General features: G+C 56.9%; 1 protein-coding gene and 1 non-coding gene across 2 annotated transcripts; one reads left to right on the top strand and one right to left on the bottom strand.

Moving 5' to 3' along the window:
* Window positions 1-383: 383 nt before the first annotated feature.
* On the bottom strand, window positions 384-455 carry TRNAT-AGU (transfer RNA threonine (anticodon AGU)). The gene has a single exon. It is a non-coding gene; the product is annotated as a tRNA-Thr (tRNA).
* A 7,618-nt stretch (window positions 456-8,073) lies between these two features.
* On the top strand, window positions 8,074-17,254 carry BMP4 (bone morphogenetic protein 4). The gene is given in 5 exon segments (XM_060262813.1): window positions 8,074-8,151; window positions 9,492-9,925; window positions 16,374-16,444; window positions 16,446-17,124; window positions 17,127-17,254. Coding segments are annotated over 4 exon segments (1,296 nt in total). The 5' UTR covers window positions 8,074-8,151; window positions 9,492-9,498; the 3' UTR covers window positions 17,246-17,254.
* Window positions 17,255-17,760: the final 506 nt, after the last annotated feature.

Raw genomic sequence — 17,760 nt, 5'->3', positions numbered from 1 at the left:
TCAGTGGCTATTAGCCACAGTATGTATATGTGTATATGTGTGTGTGTATATATATGTATATATACATACACACACATATATTGAACATATGAAACTGCCTTATACTGAATCAGACCCTTGATCCATCAAAGTCAGCACTGTCTACTCAGACTGGCAGTGGCTCTCCAGAGTCTCAAGCTGAGGTTATTCATGCCTATGACCTGGAGCCCTTTTAGTTGGAGATGCCAGGGATTGAACCTGGGACCTTCTGCTTACCAAGCAGATGCTCTACCACTGAGCCACTGTCCCTCCCCTAAAGTCAGTACTGTCTACTCAGACTGGCAGCAGCTCTCCAGGGTCCAAGCTGAGGTTTTTCACACCTATTTGCCGGGACCCTTTTTAGTTGGAGATGCTGGGGATTGAACCTGGGACCTTCTGCTTACTAAGCAGACGCTCTACCACTGAGCCACATTCCCTCCCCTAAAGTCAGTATTGTCTACTCAGACTGGCAACGGCTCTACAGGGTCTCAAGCTGAAGTTTTTCACGCCTATTTGCCTGGACCCTTTTTAGTTGGAGATGCCGGGGATTGAACCTGGGACCTTCTGCTTACCAAGCGGATGCTCTACCACTGAGCCACCATCTCTCCCCTGCTCTCCAAGGTCTCAAGCTAAGGTTTTTCACGCCTACTTGCCTGGACCCTTTTTAGTTGGAGATGCCGGGGCTTGAACCTGGGACCTTCTGCTTATCAAGCAGATGCTCTACCACTGAGTGGCGGGGTATAAATCCAATATCATCATCTTCTTCTTAAGATACTACTGGACTGCAATCGAGCTCTTCTGCTATGAATATGTCTGCTTTATATGTTTTGGTTATTTCCCCATTTGTCAGATCTTAGAGTTCAGCAAAGTTCTCACAGGGGTGGGGGGTTGAACAATGGAGCCCAGAAGCAAGTATTTGGGGGAAGGGCGTGGGGATGGTAAGAAAGAAAGAAGAAGATATTGGATTTATATCCCGCCCTCCACTCCGAAGAGTCTCAGAGCAGCTCACACTCTCCTTTATCTTCCTCCCCCACAACAGACACCCTGTGAGGTGGGTGGGGCTGGAGAGGGCTCTCACAGCAGCTGCCCTTTCAAGGACAACCTCTGCCAGAGCTATGGCTGACCCAAGGCCATTTCAGCAGGTGCCAGTGGAGGAGTGGGGAATCAAACCCGGTTCTCCCAGATAAGAGTCCACACACTTAACCACTACACCAAACTGGCTCTCCAGAGCACAATAAAATTTAGGGGTTCTGGAGCTCTGCTCCTGTGAGGTCCTGCCCAAAAAGCTGCCTTATACTGAATCAGACCCTCAGTCCATCAAAGTCAGTACTGTCTGCTTTATATGTTAAGGCTGTTTAGCTTGGAGAAATGTTGACTGCAGAGTGACATGATAGAGGTTTACCAGATAATGCATGGGATGGAGAAAGTAGAGAAAGAAGTTCTTTTCTCCCTTTCTCACAATACAAGAACTCGTGGGCATTCAATGAAATTGCTGAGCAGTCAGGTTAAAACGGATAAAAGGAAGTCCTTCTTCACCCAAAGGGTGATTAACATGTGGAATTCACTGTCACAGGAGGTGGTGGCGGCTACAAGCATAGACAGCTTCAAGAGGGGGTTAGATAGAAATATGGAGCAGAGGTCCATCAGTGGGTATTAGCCACAGTGTGTGGCTAATCCAACATGGCTTCTCTTATGTTCTTATGTGACACAGAGTGTTGGACTGGATGGGCCGTTGGCCTGATCCAACATCTCTTCTGTTCTTATGTGTGATACAGAGTGTTGGACTGGATGGGCCATTGGCCTGATCCAACATCTCTTATGTTCTTATGTGACACAGAGAGTTGGACTGGATGGGCCATTGGCCTGATCCAACATGGCTTCTCTTATGTTCTTATGTGACACAGAGTGTTGGACTGGATGGGCCACTTGCCTGATCCAACATGGCTTCTCTTATGTTCTTATGTGTGACACAGAGTGTTGGACTGGATGGGCCATTGGCCTGATCCAACATGGCTTCTCTTATGTTCTTATGTGTGACACAGAGTGTTGGACTGGATGGGCCATTGGCCTGATCCAACATGGCTTCTCTTATGTTCTTATGTGTGACACAGAGTGTTGGACTGGATGGGCCATTGGCCTGATCCAACATGGCTTCTCTTATGTTCTTATGTGTGACACAGAGGCCGTTTTCCCACTTAGCGTTTGCTCCCCTTATTCCCCGGCGCAATTATCTCCGGATCATTTTTCTCATTTTCCCACTAGTGACTCTTTGCGGAGTCGCCTTCCCTGAAGCCCCGGCTCAAATCGTTTTCCCACTGGCATCGACTTGAGTTCGATGCCCTGTCAATCATTTTTTTTTTTAAGCGCAAGTCTGGTTGCGTAATGACGTACTAACGTACTAACGTACTAACGTAACATCGAGCTGCTCCCTCCCCTTCATTTCGTGGACAAACCGCATCACGTGTGCTGCTGCTGCTCATGGATTGGCTGCAGCTGTAGAATCCTCCACAGTCCTTTATGTATTAACAGAAGCATTCCTAGCACTATATTCCCCCCCCCAATTCTGAAGTTGCGAAATATCGCAATAACGAAGAGAGAGAAATCGAGGGGTTTGTGTGTGTGTGTGTGTGGCAGCTTCTTCCCTTCGCTCCCTCCCGGGTGGCGAAGCTGGGATTTCCTCCGCTCTCTTTCCCCTCTCCGGCTGGCGCTTGCAACGGGGGACCTGACTGATTCCTGCTGCCAGAGCTCCCCCCCCCGCCCCATTCTCTCCTTCCCCTTCTGTGGCGGGTGTGAAGAGCGAGCTCCGTCTATTTTCTAACCGAGCGGAATGTAGCCAGGGAGAAGAATGCAGGACTCCAACTTCCCATTTTATACATGGCGATTTTGTGCAGGTCCAGAAATCCTGGTGGCACAGCTGAGGGAGGCATTCCGTTTTTAACACACACACATGAACGCTTTGGCCCGCACCGGCACTAGATTCCCCCCCCCCCAACAATGGAGAAGCGCCGCCGCCGCCAAATGTCTCTGGGTGGCTGGGCTCCCTTTGCCAAGGCGGCGGCAGCGGGAAGCCGGCGGGGTCAAGCGGGGCGCAAATGGAAGTGAAGTGGGGGGGGGTTGAGCTGGGGAGAGTCGAAGCTGCCGGGGCCCCTCCTCCGGCCCGCTGAAACCGCCTCCTTCCCGCTCGCCCTCCCCAAACTAGACCCGAAACGAACTGGCTGGAAAAGGCCTGCTGGGGGGGCTGCCGCGGTCCCCCCACCGGGGCCCCTAAAGGGAGAAGAGGCCGGGGATAACGCAACAGCGAAATAACGCAACTATTCCAGGAGGGGTTTTTTTTCCCCTTTGTTAATTTCGAAATATCGCTATTACGCAAAACTGTGAAGTTTTAAAAAAAAAAATGGCCGCGCCGGCACTTCGGGGAAGCGCCGCGAAAGGCTGATGATTGGCCAAGGGGGTGGATGGGGTGGGAGGACGGAAAGGGAGAGGGTGCCGCCCACAAAGCAGTCGATCCGGCGTGGATGGATTTCCCACAGCAAACTCCGCTGAGTGGATCCGGAGTGGATCCGGAGGTTTTCGGAAACTCCGGCAACATGCTGAAAAACATACTCCGGCGTAAAATCCCTGTAGCGCCGGAGCAAACCGCAGCGCAGGAGCAACATGTGCGAAATCCAAGAGAAGATCCGGAGGTAAATGGGGCGCTACGACGGAGCAAACGCTAGTGCGAAAACGGCCAGAGTGTTGGACTGGATGGGCCACTTGCCTGATCCAACATGGCTTCTCTTATGTTCTTATGTGACACAGAGTGTTGGACTGGATGGGCCATTGGCCTGATCCAACATGGCTTCTCTTATGTTCTTATGTGACACAGAGTGTTCGACTGGATGGGTCATTGGCCTGATACAACAGGGCTTCTCTTATGTTCTTAAAAGAGACCTGGTTTTTTAGATGATTGAGGAGGTTTTATCCAAAGATTGACCAGTGGAACTTCTCATCCAAATTGTCATTTAATTTTTCGTCTCCCTGGTTCTGTTGCTTCACGTAATGCCTGCTTTCTCCCAAACCGAGTGCTGTTCAACATTTTGAGACACCGGGCTGCTACACAGCAGAGAACATTCACCGTGCCTCTCCGTCGAGTTCTTTGCCCTTAACTGCTGTATTGCAGACAAAGCCACCTCCTTGGCCATTGGATAGTAGGGGCAGCTGCATAACAATCCCTGGATGAGCTCCACCACCTGTTTTTCTACGAAATGACCCCTGGGAACGTGGGTTGCCCAGACCCCTCTGCCACCAGAGGGGTCTGGGGGAGGGGTAGGGTTGCCAGCTACAGGCTGGGAAACTCCTGGAGATTTGTAGGTTGAGCCTGGGGAGGACAAGAACCTCAGTGGGGTACACGGCCGCAGAGGCCACCCTCCAAAGCATCCATTTTCTCCCGGGAAAATGATGTAGCCAGTCCTCCCAGAGCTTACAGTAGTCCCAGTACAGTAGGAGAGCCAGTTTGGTGTGGTGGTGAAGTGTGCGGACTCTTATCTGGGAGAACCGGGTTTGATTCCCCACTCCTCCACTTGCGCCTGCTGGAATGGCCTTGGGTCAGCCATAGCTCTGGCAGAGGTTGTCCTTGAAAGGGCAGCTGCCAGCTGCTGTGAGAGCCCTCTCCAGCCCCACCCACCTCACAGGGTGTCTGTTGTGGGGGAGGAAGGGAAAGGAGATTGTAGGTCGCTCTGAGACTCTGTCCTTGAAAGGGCAGCTGCTGTGAGAGGCCTCTCCAGCCCCACCCTCCTCACAGGGTGTCTGTTGTGGGGGAGGAAGGGAAAGGAGATTGTAGGCCGCTCTGAGACTCTGTCCTTGAAAGGGCAGCTGCTGTGAGAGCCCTCTCCAGCCCCACCCACCTCACAGGATGTCTGTTGTGGGGGAGGAAGGGAAAGGAGATTGTAGGCCGCTCTGAGACTCTTTGGAGTGGAGGGCGGGATATAAATCCAATATCTTCTTCATCTTCTTCTATCAGAGGATTGGCTACATCGGGGGTGGGGGTGGCCTAATATGCAAAGGAGTCCCTGCTACAAAATGCCATGATTGGGCCGCTCCCCCTGATGTAGCCAGTCCTCCTGGAGCTTACAGTAGGCCCTGCACTAAGAGCCCTGGAAGCTCTCGGAGGATTGGCTACATCGGGGGTGGGGGTGGCCTAATACGCAAAGGAGCCCCTGCTACAAAATGCAGTCCATTTTTGTTTTCAATAATTTGTTTTCAATAGATGTATTAGTTAAAGCTCTCACAGAGTCTTCTAAGTTATATACCTTACTCATACCCATAAGAGTATGAGTAACGTATATAACCTCTACTAGTTTGGTATAGTGGTTAAGTGTGTGTCTGCCCTGAGCCCTACGGGGAATGGGCGGAATAGAAATAGACTTAAATAAAATAAACAAAACAATGTGGAAGTTTCTTGTTCCATCAGGTATGAAACAAAGGGGAACCAGACAGATATAACTCTTTGTTCATAGCAGCCTAGAGAATATTCATAAGACCTGTAGGCTAGTTTATGAAGAAGGAAGAAGACATCGGACCCTCAGAGCCTCAGAGCGGCTCACAATCTCCTTTCCCTTCCTCCCCCACAACAAACACCCTGCGAGGTGGGTGGGGCTGAGAGAGCACTCCCAGCAGCTGCCCTTTCAAGGACAACTCTGTGAGAGCTCTGGCTGACCCAAGGCCATTCCAGCAGCTGCAAGCGGAGGAGTGGGGAAATCAAACCCGGTTCTCCCACATAAGAGTCCGCGCACTTCACCGCTACACCAAACTGGCTCTCCAAACTGGAATAAGTCCCAATGTCTCAGTAGCCACTGCTCAATAGTTGGAGGGGACTTTTCGACCCATTTTAAGGCTGTCGTAAGCCTGACAGCAGCGCCCGAAAGGCAGTTGCCAGCTCTGCGTTGGGAAATGCCTGTAGATTTTGGAGAGGGTGGGGCTTGGGGGAATGCCATAGACCAAGGGTGGCCAACGGTAGCTCTCCAGTTGTTTTTTGCCTACAACACCCATCAGCCCCAGCCATTGGCCATGCTGGCTGGGGCTGATGGGAGTTGTAGGCAAAAAAAACATCTGGAGAGCTACCCTTGGCCACCCCTGCCATAGACTCTACCTTCCAAAGCAGCCGTTTTCTGCGGGAGGACTCTGTTGCTTGGAGAGCAGCTGTGATAGTGGGAAAGCACCAGGGGTCATTTAGTAGAAAAAGAGGTGCCGGAGCTCATTAGCACAACTCAGTGGCATATGCCAACACCCCTGACATCACCGGAAGGTGGACTAAATTAGATCAGCTCAGCATCTACCTTCGAATGCTTCTTGAGTTACAAATGTCATCATCAAACCTTACTGCCGTCATACTTTTTCAATGACTTCCTCCTATGTGGCCACAGTGGCATGAAGAAGATTTCCATCTCTGACTGCTTGAGATGTTTTGGTTCAGAGGGTTGTTTGTAGAGAAAGCCCAGGAGGAGCTCATTTGCATATTAGGCCACACCCCCTGATGCCACCAATGTTTCCCACAGGGATTTTTTGTAGAAAAGGCCCAGGAGCTCATTTGCATATTAGGTCACACCCTCTGATGACACTAATGCTTCCCACAGGGATTTTTTGTAGAAAAGGCCCAGCAGGAGCTCATTTGCATATTAGGCCACACCCCTTGATGCCACCAATGTTTCCCACAAGGCTTTTTTTGTAGAAAAGGCCCAGCAGGAGCTCATTTGCATATTAGGCCACACCTCCTGAAGCCACCAATGTTTCCCACTGGGCTTTTTTGTAGAAAAGGCCCAGCAGGAGCTCATTTGCATATTAGGCCACACCCCTGATGCCACCAATGTTTCCCACAAGGCTTTTTTTGTAGAAAAGGCCCAGCAGGAACATATTTGCATATTAGGCCACACCCCCTGATGCCACCAATGTTTCCCACTGGGCTTTTTTGTAGAAAAGGCCCAGCAGGAGCTCATTTGCATATTAGGTCACACCCCCTGATGCCACCAATGTTTCCCACTGGGCTTTTTTGTAGAAAAGGCCCAGCAGGAGCTCATTTGCATATTAGGCCACACCCCCTGATGCCACCAATGTTCCCCACAGGGCTTTTTTTGTAGAAAAGGCCCAGCAGAAACTCATTTGCATATTAGGCCACACCCTCTGATACCAAGCCAGCCGGAACTGCGTTCCTGTGAGTTCCTGCTTTAAAAAAAGTCCTCTTTTTGGTTATTTCTCCTTGGGGGGGGGGGGGGAAGAAGAATACCGGTACTAGAAAGTTTATCAGATCTTAGATTTCAGCAAGATTCTCCCAGGGGGTCTGGACAGCAGAGCCCAGAAGCAAGTATTGGGGTGGGGGAGGAGAGAAAGAAAGAGCACAATGCAATTTTAGAAGTTTCGGAGCTCTGCTCCTGTGAGGTCCTGTCCAAAACGAGGCCTGGAGATCACCAGCCACCACCCGGAGGGTGGCAACCCCCCCCCCCAGAGTCAGGGTCACTGTGGGGGCGGGGGCTGGAGGGAATAAGGAGCTGTGAACCCGCAGCATTGTGTAAGGGGGCTGGACTAGATGACCCTTGGTGGGCCTTCCAGCTCCGCGTTTCTGCTTCCCTGGCACCTGGGGTTTATCCGACGGGCAGGATTTGAAGGTTTGAGCTCTCCGTTTGCATCTCCTCTCCAATCCGGGGCCACTTGCAAAGCCAGAGCTTCCCAGAGACTGACAGAGGCCCGAGGGGTGGGACATCCCTTTTGCAAATCCCAGGACGGAGGGGGAGGGGGAGGGGAGGGGAGAGGGGGAGGCGGTGCTTGGGCTCCCTTGACGGACAGGCGGCTTGCAAGGAGTGCCTTCGCCGATCCACGTGACTCCAGCCGGGGCTGGCAGAAAAAGCGAAGGCAGATCGCTGGGGATATTCATTATATTCAAATATATTCATTTTGCAGGAGCCACTGCGGAGCACCGAGGCGCAGCGGTCGCTCCTGGTCCTGCACTCCCCGGGCCGCAGCAAGCGAGCGAGCGAAAGCGGAGCGCCTCTTCCCTTCCCAGCCGGTCCGGATTGTGCCCCCCGCGCGAGCTTTTCCACGAGTCTTGCTCCACGCTGGCTGTCAAGAACCATGGACTATTTTTATATGCCCTGTTTGCTGTCAGTGAGTAGAGCCTTCTCCTCCCCCCCCCCCCCCCTTGCGCTTTTTCTCCAAACCGATGATGGATGGTTTTTAAAAAGCATTTAAGTGTTTAAAAAGAAGCGATCGGGGCTTTCTGGCGTGGAGGGCGATTCTCGAGTCTGTAGTTGGGGCATTTTCGGCGGCGGGGGGGAGGATTCTCGAGTCTGTAGCGGGGGGGGGGGAATTCTCGAGTTTGTAGTTCTGATGGAGGGGGCGATTCTCGAGTCCGTAATGGGGATTCTCGAGTTTGTAGTTCTGAGAAGGTGATTCTCGAGTCTGTAATGGGGGGTTCTTGAGTTTGTAGTTCTGGTGGGGGCGATTCTCGAGTATGTAGTGGGGGGGATTCTCAAGTTCGACGTTTAAGGGGGGATTCTCGAGTTTGTAGTGGGGGGAAATTTTCTAGTCTGTAGTGTGGGGGATTCTCGAGTCTGTACTGGGGGGATTCTCGCATTTGAAGTTGTAGGGCGATTTTCGGGTTTGTAGTTAGTAGCGCTTCCCTTCCGTATTCGGGGCTGTAATCCCCCCCCCCCCCTCACTCGCTTCCTCGGGAGTCAGCTCCCTCGCGGCTTCGCTCAGGCTGACTCGCGAGTAAGCCGACTGCTGCTTTGGGATCCAGATACGGGCTTCGCTTTCCTCCCGGGCTCCCCAACCCACCCCCGAAGCGCCTCTCTTTCCAGCCACTTGGACGCCCTCCTGCCCTCCCCCGCGGCGATCCACGAAGCACTTGCCCGGGAAAGATGCCGGCTCACTCGTTCCCCTCTGCTCCCCCCCAACCTCTCAAGCCAGGACTCTTTCCCCCGGACCTAGTTGTTAGAGGCTGGGGGTACGGCGGGGCGGGGGGGGGGGATGTTCCTATAAGCCGAAGCAGACGCGCGGGCGAGGGGAAACCGTTTGCAAGGACCGAGGCGCGCCCGGCCGAGACCCCTTTCTAACAATGAAACCCATCGAGAGACCCCCCCCTCCGCCTCGCCCCCCCCCCCATGCCATCCCCCGCCCCGTCCTTTTGTTTGTTTGCCGTTCGAGACAAAGCCTGGCTCTGGTTAGAATTAATTTTTTTTTTTTTTAAGTCAAAAGGGGGTTCTTCGATGGGAGTTTTAAACCTCTGGGTAGGAGTTCACGGACGATTGGGGAGGGGGCGTCGAATTGACGAGGGGGTGGGCTATTAAAGAGGCGATCGGTTTGGGGAGGGGGCTGCCCGGTTTTTAGCGGGGGGGGGTGCATTCCCCCCTTATATATATTTTCGTGTGTGTCATTTGACCCATCTTGTTTTGTTCCCTTCCCTTTCTCCCCCCCCCTCCTTCCAACCGCGCCCCCCCCCGCAGAGACACCATGACGCCTGGTAACCGAATGCTGATGGTGATTCTGGTATGCCAAGTCCTGCTAGGCGGCACCGCCCGTGCCAACTTGATCCCCGCCGAGACTGGCAAAAAGAAGGTGGTCGGCGGATTGCTGCACCCGCGAGGAGGCGGCGGCGGAGGGGGAGGAGGCCGAGCCGAGGAAGGCGCCCCCCCGGGGACCTCCCGCCGCCCCTTCCCCAGCCATGAACTCTTGCGCGGCTTCGAGGCCACGCTGCTCCAGATGTTCGGGCTCCGCAAGCGGCCGCAGCCCAGCCGGAGGGCGGTGGTGCCCGCCTACATGTTGGACCTCTACCGCCTCCAGTCCGGGGGGGACCACGAGCAACTGCTGGATCTCAGCCTCCAGTACCCCGAAAAGTCCACCAGCCGCGCCAACACCGTGAGGAGCTTCCACCACGAAGGTGGGTCCGGGCGGGGGGGGGGAGAGGGAAGGAGGGGGGCTTGCAGGGGGCCGGGGACCCCCAGAAAGCTGGGGGCTGGAGCTTGCAGGGGGCGGGACGGGGACCCCCAGAAAGCTGGGGGCTGGAGCTTGCAGGGGGCGGGACGGGGACCCCCAGAAAGCTGGGGGCTGGAGCTTGCAGGGGGCGGGACGGGGACCCCCAGAAAGCTGGGGGCTGGAGCTTGCAGGGGGCGGGACGGGGACCCCCAGAAAGCTGGGGGCTGGAGCTTGCAAGGGACGGGAGGGAGACCCCAGAAAGCTGGGGGATGGAGCTTGCAGGGGGCGGGACGGGGACCCCCAGGAAGCTGGGGGCTGGAGCTTGCAAGGGACGGGAGGGGAACCCCCAGAAAGCTGGGGGCTGGAGCTTGCAGGGGGCGGGACGGGGACCTCCAGGAAGCTGGGGGCTGGAGCTTGCAAGGGACGGGAGGGGAACCCCCAGAAAGCTGGGGGCTGGAGCTTGCAGGGGGCGGGAGAGGGGCTTGCAAGGGACGGGAGGGAGACCCCCAGAAAGCTGGGGGATGGAGCTTGCAGGGGGCGGGACGGGGACCCCCAGGAAGCTGGGGGCTGGAGCTTGCAAGGGACGGGAGGGGAACCCCCAGAAAGCTGGGGGCTGGAGCTTGCATGGGGCGGGAGAGGGGCTTGCAGGGGACGGGAGGGGGACCCCCAGGAAGCTGGAGCTTGCATGGGGCGGGAGAGGGGCTTGCAAGGGGCGGGAGGGGGACCCCCAGAAAGCTGGGGGATGGAGCTTGCAGGGGGCGGGACGGGGACCCCCAGGAAGCTGGGGGATGGAGCTTGCAGGGGGCGGGACGGGGACCCCCAGAAAGCTGGGGGATGGAGCTTGCAGGGGGCGGGACGGGGACCCCCAGGAAGCTGGGGGCTGGAGCTTGCAAGGGACGGGAGGGGAACCCCCAGAAAGCTGGGGGCTGGAGCTTGCATGGGGCGGGAGAGGGGCTTGCAGGGGACGGGAGGGGGACCCCCAGGAAGCTGGAGCTTGCATGGGGCGGGAGAGGGGCTTGCAAGGGGCGGGAGGGGGACCCCCAGAAAGCTGGGGGCTGGAGCTTGCAGGGGGCGGGAGCCCCCCCCCCCGGAAAGCTGGGGCCGCGGCTCAAGCCGGCGAGGCCCGCAGAAGCCTTTCCTTCCGAGGAATCACGGCCAGGGGCAGAACCTGGGGAGAGGAGGAAAGCGCGATGCCCAGGCTAGAAGTGAAGCGGGGGCTCAAGTCCCACGTTAACTCTAAGCCGCAGGGTCTTGTGAGCAAAGATTCGACTACGTGAGCTGCGGCCATGGAAGTTGGGAGCTTCTTGCACCCATGAGTGGGGCTCCGGGGGCCCTTTTTCCTGAGCTAAGACAGAAAGGTGTGAGCCGGAGGCGCAAAATCCGCGAGCCAGCTCACGCTCCCTCAGCTTCGAGGGCACACTGAGCGCGAAGCGCCCCCAATCGTTCATTTGCATGGAAAGGAAGCGGGGCGGGGTGGGGGGGGGGGAGAGATAGGCCTTTTCTCGCCTTTCCGTCTGCTGGGGATGGATCGGGGCCGAAATCGGTTTTGACCCCCCCCCCCGCGCGGTAGGACTCTCCCGCTGCGCCCCTCCTCCTCCCCCCCCCCAAAAAAAACTTTACCCCAATTCGCTTCTTCGCGCTTGCTCCGCTTTGGATAGGGGGAAAAAAAAAGACCTCTTGCAGACTGGGCCACTGGGATTGGCGGCGTCGCGTTTGCGCGGAGGGAGGAAGCGCGTGCACTCCGCCGCCGTTGTTGTTCCCCCCCCTCTTTCGGGACAAAAGTCCTCGGGTGTGCTCGGCTGGAGAGCGGAAGGCGGGGGCTCGTCTGGAAACCTGCCGTCCTCCTCCTCCTCCTCGCAACGCTGGATCCGGATTCTCTTTCTTTGGCCGAGCCACCGTGGGGCAGGGAGAAAGCACGCCGCCCAGCCCCGAATCGGATGTGTCGACTCGGAAATATCAAAGGCCCGCCACCGCCTTTTTATCTTTTTTTTTTTGAAACGGCTCCCTCTGGGCTTGGCTGGGGGGGGGGGGAGAGGAGAGAGAGAGCGGGCGAGCGGGGGAGGAGAGGGCGCGGGCTCTCTTGGGCTTCCATGACCTAAGCCCGTTTCTAGGCTGTGCGCTTTGGAGAAAGGATGAGCGCGCGTGTGACCCTGCCATCCCGTCCAGATGTGTCCTAGCCAGTCCCCGCTCCCCAGCCAATAGCAAAAAGTTAGGGCTTTTTCTTGCAGCAGGAGCTCCTTTGCCTATGAGGCCAAACCCCTCCCCCCCCCCCCCCCCCATGTAGCCAATCCTCCTGGAGCTGACAGAACGCCCTGTACCAAGAGCTCTTGGAGGATTGGCTACATCAGGGGTGTTCGGCCTCATAGGCAAAGGAGTTCCTGCTACAAAGAAAGCCCTGCGTTTGCATATTAGACCACGCCCCCTGATGTAGCCAATCCTCCTGGAGCTTCCAGTAGGCCCTGTACTGAGAGCCCTGTAAGGAATTCTAGCAGGACCTTCCTTTGCATATTAGGCCACACACCCCTGATTTAGCCAATGCTCCTGGAGCTTCCAGTAGGCCCTGTACTGAGAGCCCTGTAAGGAATTCTAGCAGGACCTCCTTTGCATATTAGGCCACACACCCCTGATGCAGCCAATCCTCCTGGAGCTTCCAGTAGGCCCTGTACTGAGAGCCCTGTAAGGAATTCTAGCAGGACCTCGTTTGCATATTAGGCCACGCCTCCTCGATGTAGCCAATCCTCCTGGAGCTGAGAGGAGGCCTGTACTGAGAGCCCTGTAAGGAATTCTAGCAGGACCTCGTTTGCATATTAGGCCACGCCTCCTCGATGTAGCCAATCCTCCTGGAGCTGAGAGGAGGCCCTGTACTGAGAGCCCTGTAAGGAATTCTAGCAGGACCTCGTTTGCATATTAGGCCACGCCTCCTCCATGTAGCCAGTCCTCCTGGAGCTTCCAGGAGGCCCTGGGCGAAGAGCCCTGTGAGCTCTTGGAGGATCGGCTACATCAGGGGTGTTCGGCCTCATCGGCAAAAGAGTTCCTGCTACAAAAAAAAGCCCTGACATTAGGCCACACACCCCTGATGTAGCCAAGCATCCTGGAGTTTGCAGAAGGTTCTGTACGAAGAGTCCTGGAAGCTCTTGGAGGATTGGCTACATCAGGGGTGTTCGGCCTCATAGGCAAAAGAGTTCCTGCTACAAAAAACCCCCGCTGTATTTGCATATTAGACCACCCCCCCTGATGTAGCCAATCCTCCTGGAGCTTCCAGTAGGTCCTTTAAGAAGAGCCCTGTAAGCTCTTGGAGGATAGGCTACATCAGGGGGGTGCAGCCCTCATAGGCAAAGGAGTTCCTGCTGTGAAAAAAGCCCTGAAATTTGACTAATCTGTCCAGTTGAACATCAGGAAAAACTGGACTCCCCCCCCCCCTTCACCCCGAATCCCCTTGTTGCACCAGGCGACTGCGGGAGACCCGCGCGCTAACCGTCCCTGCTTTTTGGAACGCGCAACCTTCCCCACTTCTTTTCTTGAGGGCAACACCGGGACCGGGGGAGGGTTTCTGGATCTCTGGCCCCGCTGACGGCACCTGGTTTTTTGGACACTGTGTTAGACCAGACGGATCGCTGGCTTGACCTCACATGGCTTTTCTTACGGAGCAGGGGTCCGTCAGGAGCTATTAGCAGGATGTAGATGGAATGCTCTGTCTGGGTCGGCGATGCTCTGAATTCTTGGTGCTTGGGAGTGAGGGCGGGGGGGAGCAGTGGGAGGGCTTCTGGAGTCCTGGCCCCACTGATGGACCTCCTGATGGCACATGGACTTTTTGGCCACTGCATGACACAGAGTGTTGGACTGGATGGGCCGTTGGTCTGATCCAACATGGCTTCTCTGATGTTCTTATGTCTGGGGCAATGATGGTCTGTCTTCTTGAGGCTTGTGGGGGGCAACAGTAGGAGGGCTCCTGGAGTCCTGGCCCCACTGATGGACCTCCTGATGGCACATGGACTTTTTGGCCACTGCATGACACAGTGTTGGACTGGATGGGCTGTTGGTCTGATCCAACATGACTTCTCTTATGTTCTTCTGTCTGGGGCAGTGATGCTCTGTATTCTTGGTGCTTGGGGGGGGCACTGGTGGGAGGGCTTCTAGTGTCCTGGCCCCACTGGTGGACCTCCTGATGGCACCTGGGTTTTTGGGCCACTGTGTGACACAGAGTGTTGGACTGGATGGGCCACTGGCCTAATCCAGCATTGCTTTTCTGATGTCCTTATATTTATTGGACTCATTTAGCAAATACAGGCAAAGGATATGAAAGGGTCCACCTTAGGCAGCGCCAGGGCGTCTTTTCTTGCAAACCTTTTCTCCTCTCAAGAACTTTCCATCGCCGAAGCGGCCTTTGAATTGTTTCGTGGGTCACGGAGGGGTGGGGAGGAGGGGAGAGGGTGGATTTGTAAGCTCCCCCCTGCTAGGAGCCCGCCCGGCGCGCTGGAAAGGAAGCGGCGCTGCGGGCAGTTGATGCCAAAACGAAGTTGTAACTAACTGGGAGGGAGGGAGGGAGAACACGTGTGTGGATGGCGGAACAAATGCTTTGGACCCGGGCTGGGGAAGGGAAGAAAAGCCTCCTGTAAAGATCCGGAGATGGTAAAAACATTTCCACTGTCCTATAGTCCCTGAGCACGTGAAGAGTTTTAACCATTCTCCGTGCGATTTAAAAGCAGGACTTCCAATGACTGTACTTGGAAGGCTTTCCTTCCTTCCTTCCTTCCTTCCTTCCTTCCTTCCTTTCCTTCTTTCTTCCCTCCCTCCTTCTCCCTCCCTCCCTTCTCTCCTTCCTTCATTCCTTCCTTTCCTCCTTCCCTCTTCCTTCCTTCCCTCCTTCCTTCTCCCTCCCTCCCTTCTTCCTTCTCTCCTTCCTTCCTTCATTCCTTCCTTCCTTCCCGGAGAGGCGAGATCCGCACGGGCCAGTGGAAATCTATCCCTTCGGGGGAGAAGCGTGTGTGCGGCGGGGGGGGGGGGGTGTGTGTGTGGACGGGATCGCGCCTGCTCTGATGATGGACTTCTACGTCGGCGGCCGCTACCCTCGTTTTGCCGGAGTCGCCGGCCGTTGCCAAGCTGGCCAAGTTGGGGACGGCCTTTCCCTCCTCCAGCATGCGGTCTGTCCGGGACTGCGGGGCCTCGGCGTCGTCCTCCTCCCCGTCGTCCTCTCCTGGAAATCCACGGGCCTCGCTTCTGAGCCAATAGCCTTACCCCTCCCCTCCCCTCCTCCAAGTTCAATGGGATTTGCTCCACGGAAGGTCGCTGAGGACACCCAAGCCCCGCGCGCCTCGACGGGGGAAGCAAGTCCAGTTAAGCTTAGTGGGGGGTGGGGGGGGGGGCGGCTGCAGCAGGCCTCTCTGCGCGCTTCTTTGGGAAGCAGTCGCCCGCGGGAGGTCGCACAGCGAAGCGCCTTTCCAGGGGGCGGGCTGGACGCAATTCAGGCGACGTTGCAAAAAAAACTGGAGCGTTTGCGCGCGCGCGGAGGGGGGAAACTTGGAGGAGATGCAAGTGAAATGGCAACATTCTGGGGAGGGGATGCAGGCGAAGTCGCAACGTTGTGGGGAGGGGGTGCAAGTGAGATTGCAACGTTCTGGGGAGGGGGTGCAAGTGAAATTGCAGCATTCTGGGGAGGGGGTGCAGGCGAAGTTGCAACGTTTTGGGGTGGGGGTGCAAATGAGATTGCAGCGTCCTGGGGAAGGGGTGCAAGTGAGATTGCAACGTTCTGGGGAGGAGGTGCAAGTGAGATTGCAGCATTCTGGGGAGGGGGTGCAGGCGAAGTCGCAAAGTTCTGGGGAGGGGGTGCGAGTGAAATTGCAGCGTTCTGGGGAGGGGGTGCGAGTGAGATTGCAGCATTCTGGGGAGGGGGTGCAGGCGAAGTTGCAACGTTTTGGGGTGGGGGGTGCAAATGAGATTGCAGCGTCCTGGGGAAGGGGGTGCAAGTGAGATTGCAGCATTCTGGGGAGGGGGTGCAGGCGAAGTCGCAAAGTTCTGGGGAGGGGGTGCAAGTGAAATTGCAACGTTCTGGGGAGGGGGTGCGAGTGAAATGGCAACCTTCCGAGAAGGGAAGGCAGGGGGCTCTGGAAGCATTGGGGGAAGAGCTGCGAGCCAAGTTGCGAGATTCGAAGGGGGGGGGGGGCGCGCCAAGCGCGTCGCAGGTGAATTTGCAAAAAGCCCTCGCCCGTGCAGGTGGATCGCGCCCTGGCTGGGCAGCCTCCCCGTGACCCCGCGGCGCACGGCCCGCCCCTCTCCCTCTCCCTGGCGCGTGTTGTGTCTGGACTCGCGAAGTTGTGTCGCCTCCGCGGGTTTCTGCCGCCCTGCCCTTGGCGCGCCCTCTCCGCTGCTCCCCGCTCGGCTAACGGCTCCTTTCTTTCCCTCCCTCCCTCCCGCAGAAGCCTTGGAAGCTCCGCCGGGCCCCTCTCCTCCTTCGCCGCTGCTCTTCTTCTTCAACCTCAGCAGCGTGCCCCGCCGACGAGGCCATCTCCTCGGCGGAGCTGCGGCTCTTCCGGCAGCGGCTGCGGGACGAGCCGTCGGGAGGCTCCCGGCGGGAGCCGCCCTGGCACCGGATCAACGTCTACGAGGTGATGAAGCCGGGCGCCGAGGGGCTCGAGCCGGCCACCCGCCTGCTGGACACGCGCCTGGTGCAGCCCAACGTCAGCCGCTGGGAGAGCTTCGACGTGAGCCCGGCGGTGGTGCGATGGACGGCGGGCGGGCAGCCCAACCACGGGCTGGCCGTCGAGGTGGTCCCGCTGAGCCCCCGGGCTCCCCCGGCCGCCGCCCACGTGCGGGTCAGCCGCTCCTTACCTCAAGGCCGAGGCCTCGACGACGACGCCTGGGCGCGCCTGCGCCCCCTCCTGGTCACCTTCAGCCACGACGGCCGAGGCCAGGCGCCCCTCACCCGACGGCCCAAGCGCAGCCCCAAGCACGGCCACCCGCGGCCGCGCAAGAACAAGAAGAACTGCCGCCGCCACGCCCTCTACGTGGACTTCAGCGACGTGGGCTGGAACGACTGGATCGTGGCCCCCCCGGGCTACCAGGCCTACTACTGCCAGGGCGACTGCCCCTTCCCCCTGGCCGACCACCTCAACTCCACCAACCACGCCATCGTCCAGACCCTCGTCAACTCCGTCAACGCCAGCATCCCCGGGCCTGCTGCGTGCCCACCGAGCTCAGCGCCATCTCCATGCTCTACCTGGATGAGTATGACAAGGTGGTCCTCAAGAACTACCAGGAGATGGTGGTGGAAGGCTGCGGCTGCCGCTGAGGACCCCTCCCCCCCCCCGCGGGGAGAAGGAGGGACACCCCCCCCCCCAGGAACTGCCGCGCAGCTGCCCTCCTGCGCCCCCCCCCAACACCTCCCGGGCTTGCCCCGTCCAACAAAAACTCCAGTCCCCGGGAAGTGGGGTGGCCTGGGAGGGGGGGGGGAAGCCCAGCGGGAGGGAGAGGGGGAGGGGGAACTCGCCTCGTCAACCTCAGCAAAGGGGCTGGTTTTCTTCTTGCAAAAGAAAGAAGGATAAGGATGATGAAGAACTGTCTCTCTCTCTCTCTCACACACACACACTGCCAGCGAAAGTGATAATAATAATTATTATTATTAAGAGAGAAAAAAAAACCCCAGTCCCTTACTCCGTTCACCTTGACCTTATTTATGACTTAAATGTGCAAATGTGGTGACAATAAGGATCATATATTTTGACAAAATATATTTATAACGACCGTATTAAAAGATGAAAAAAAAATAAAGCAAGTTCATTATTTTAATGGCGAAGGCAATGCATT

Source organism: Heteronotia binoei, chromosome 21 (assembly GCF_032191835.1).
Source record: "Heteronotia binoei isolate CCM8104 ecotype False Entrance Well chromosome 21, APGP_CSIRO_Hbin_v1, whole genome shotgun sequence".
Classification (NCBI taxonomy): Eukaryota; Metazoa; Chordata; class Lepidosauria; order Squamata; family Gekkonidae; genus Heteronotia; species Heteronotia binoei.
This window is presented reverse-complemented; position numbering and strand designations above follow the sequence as displayed.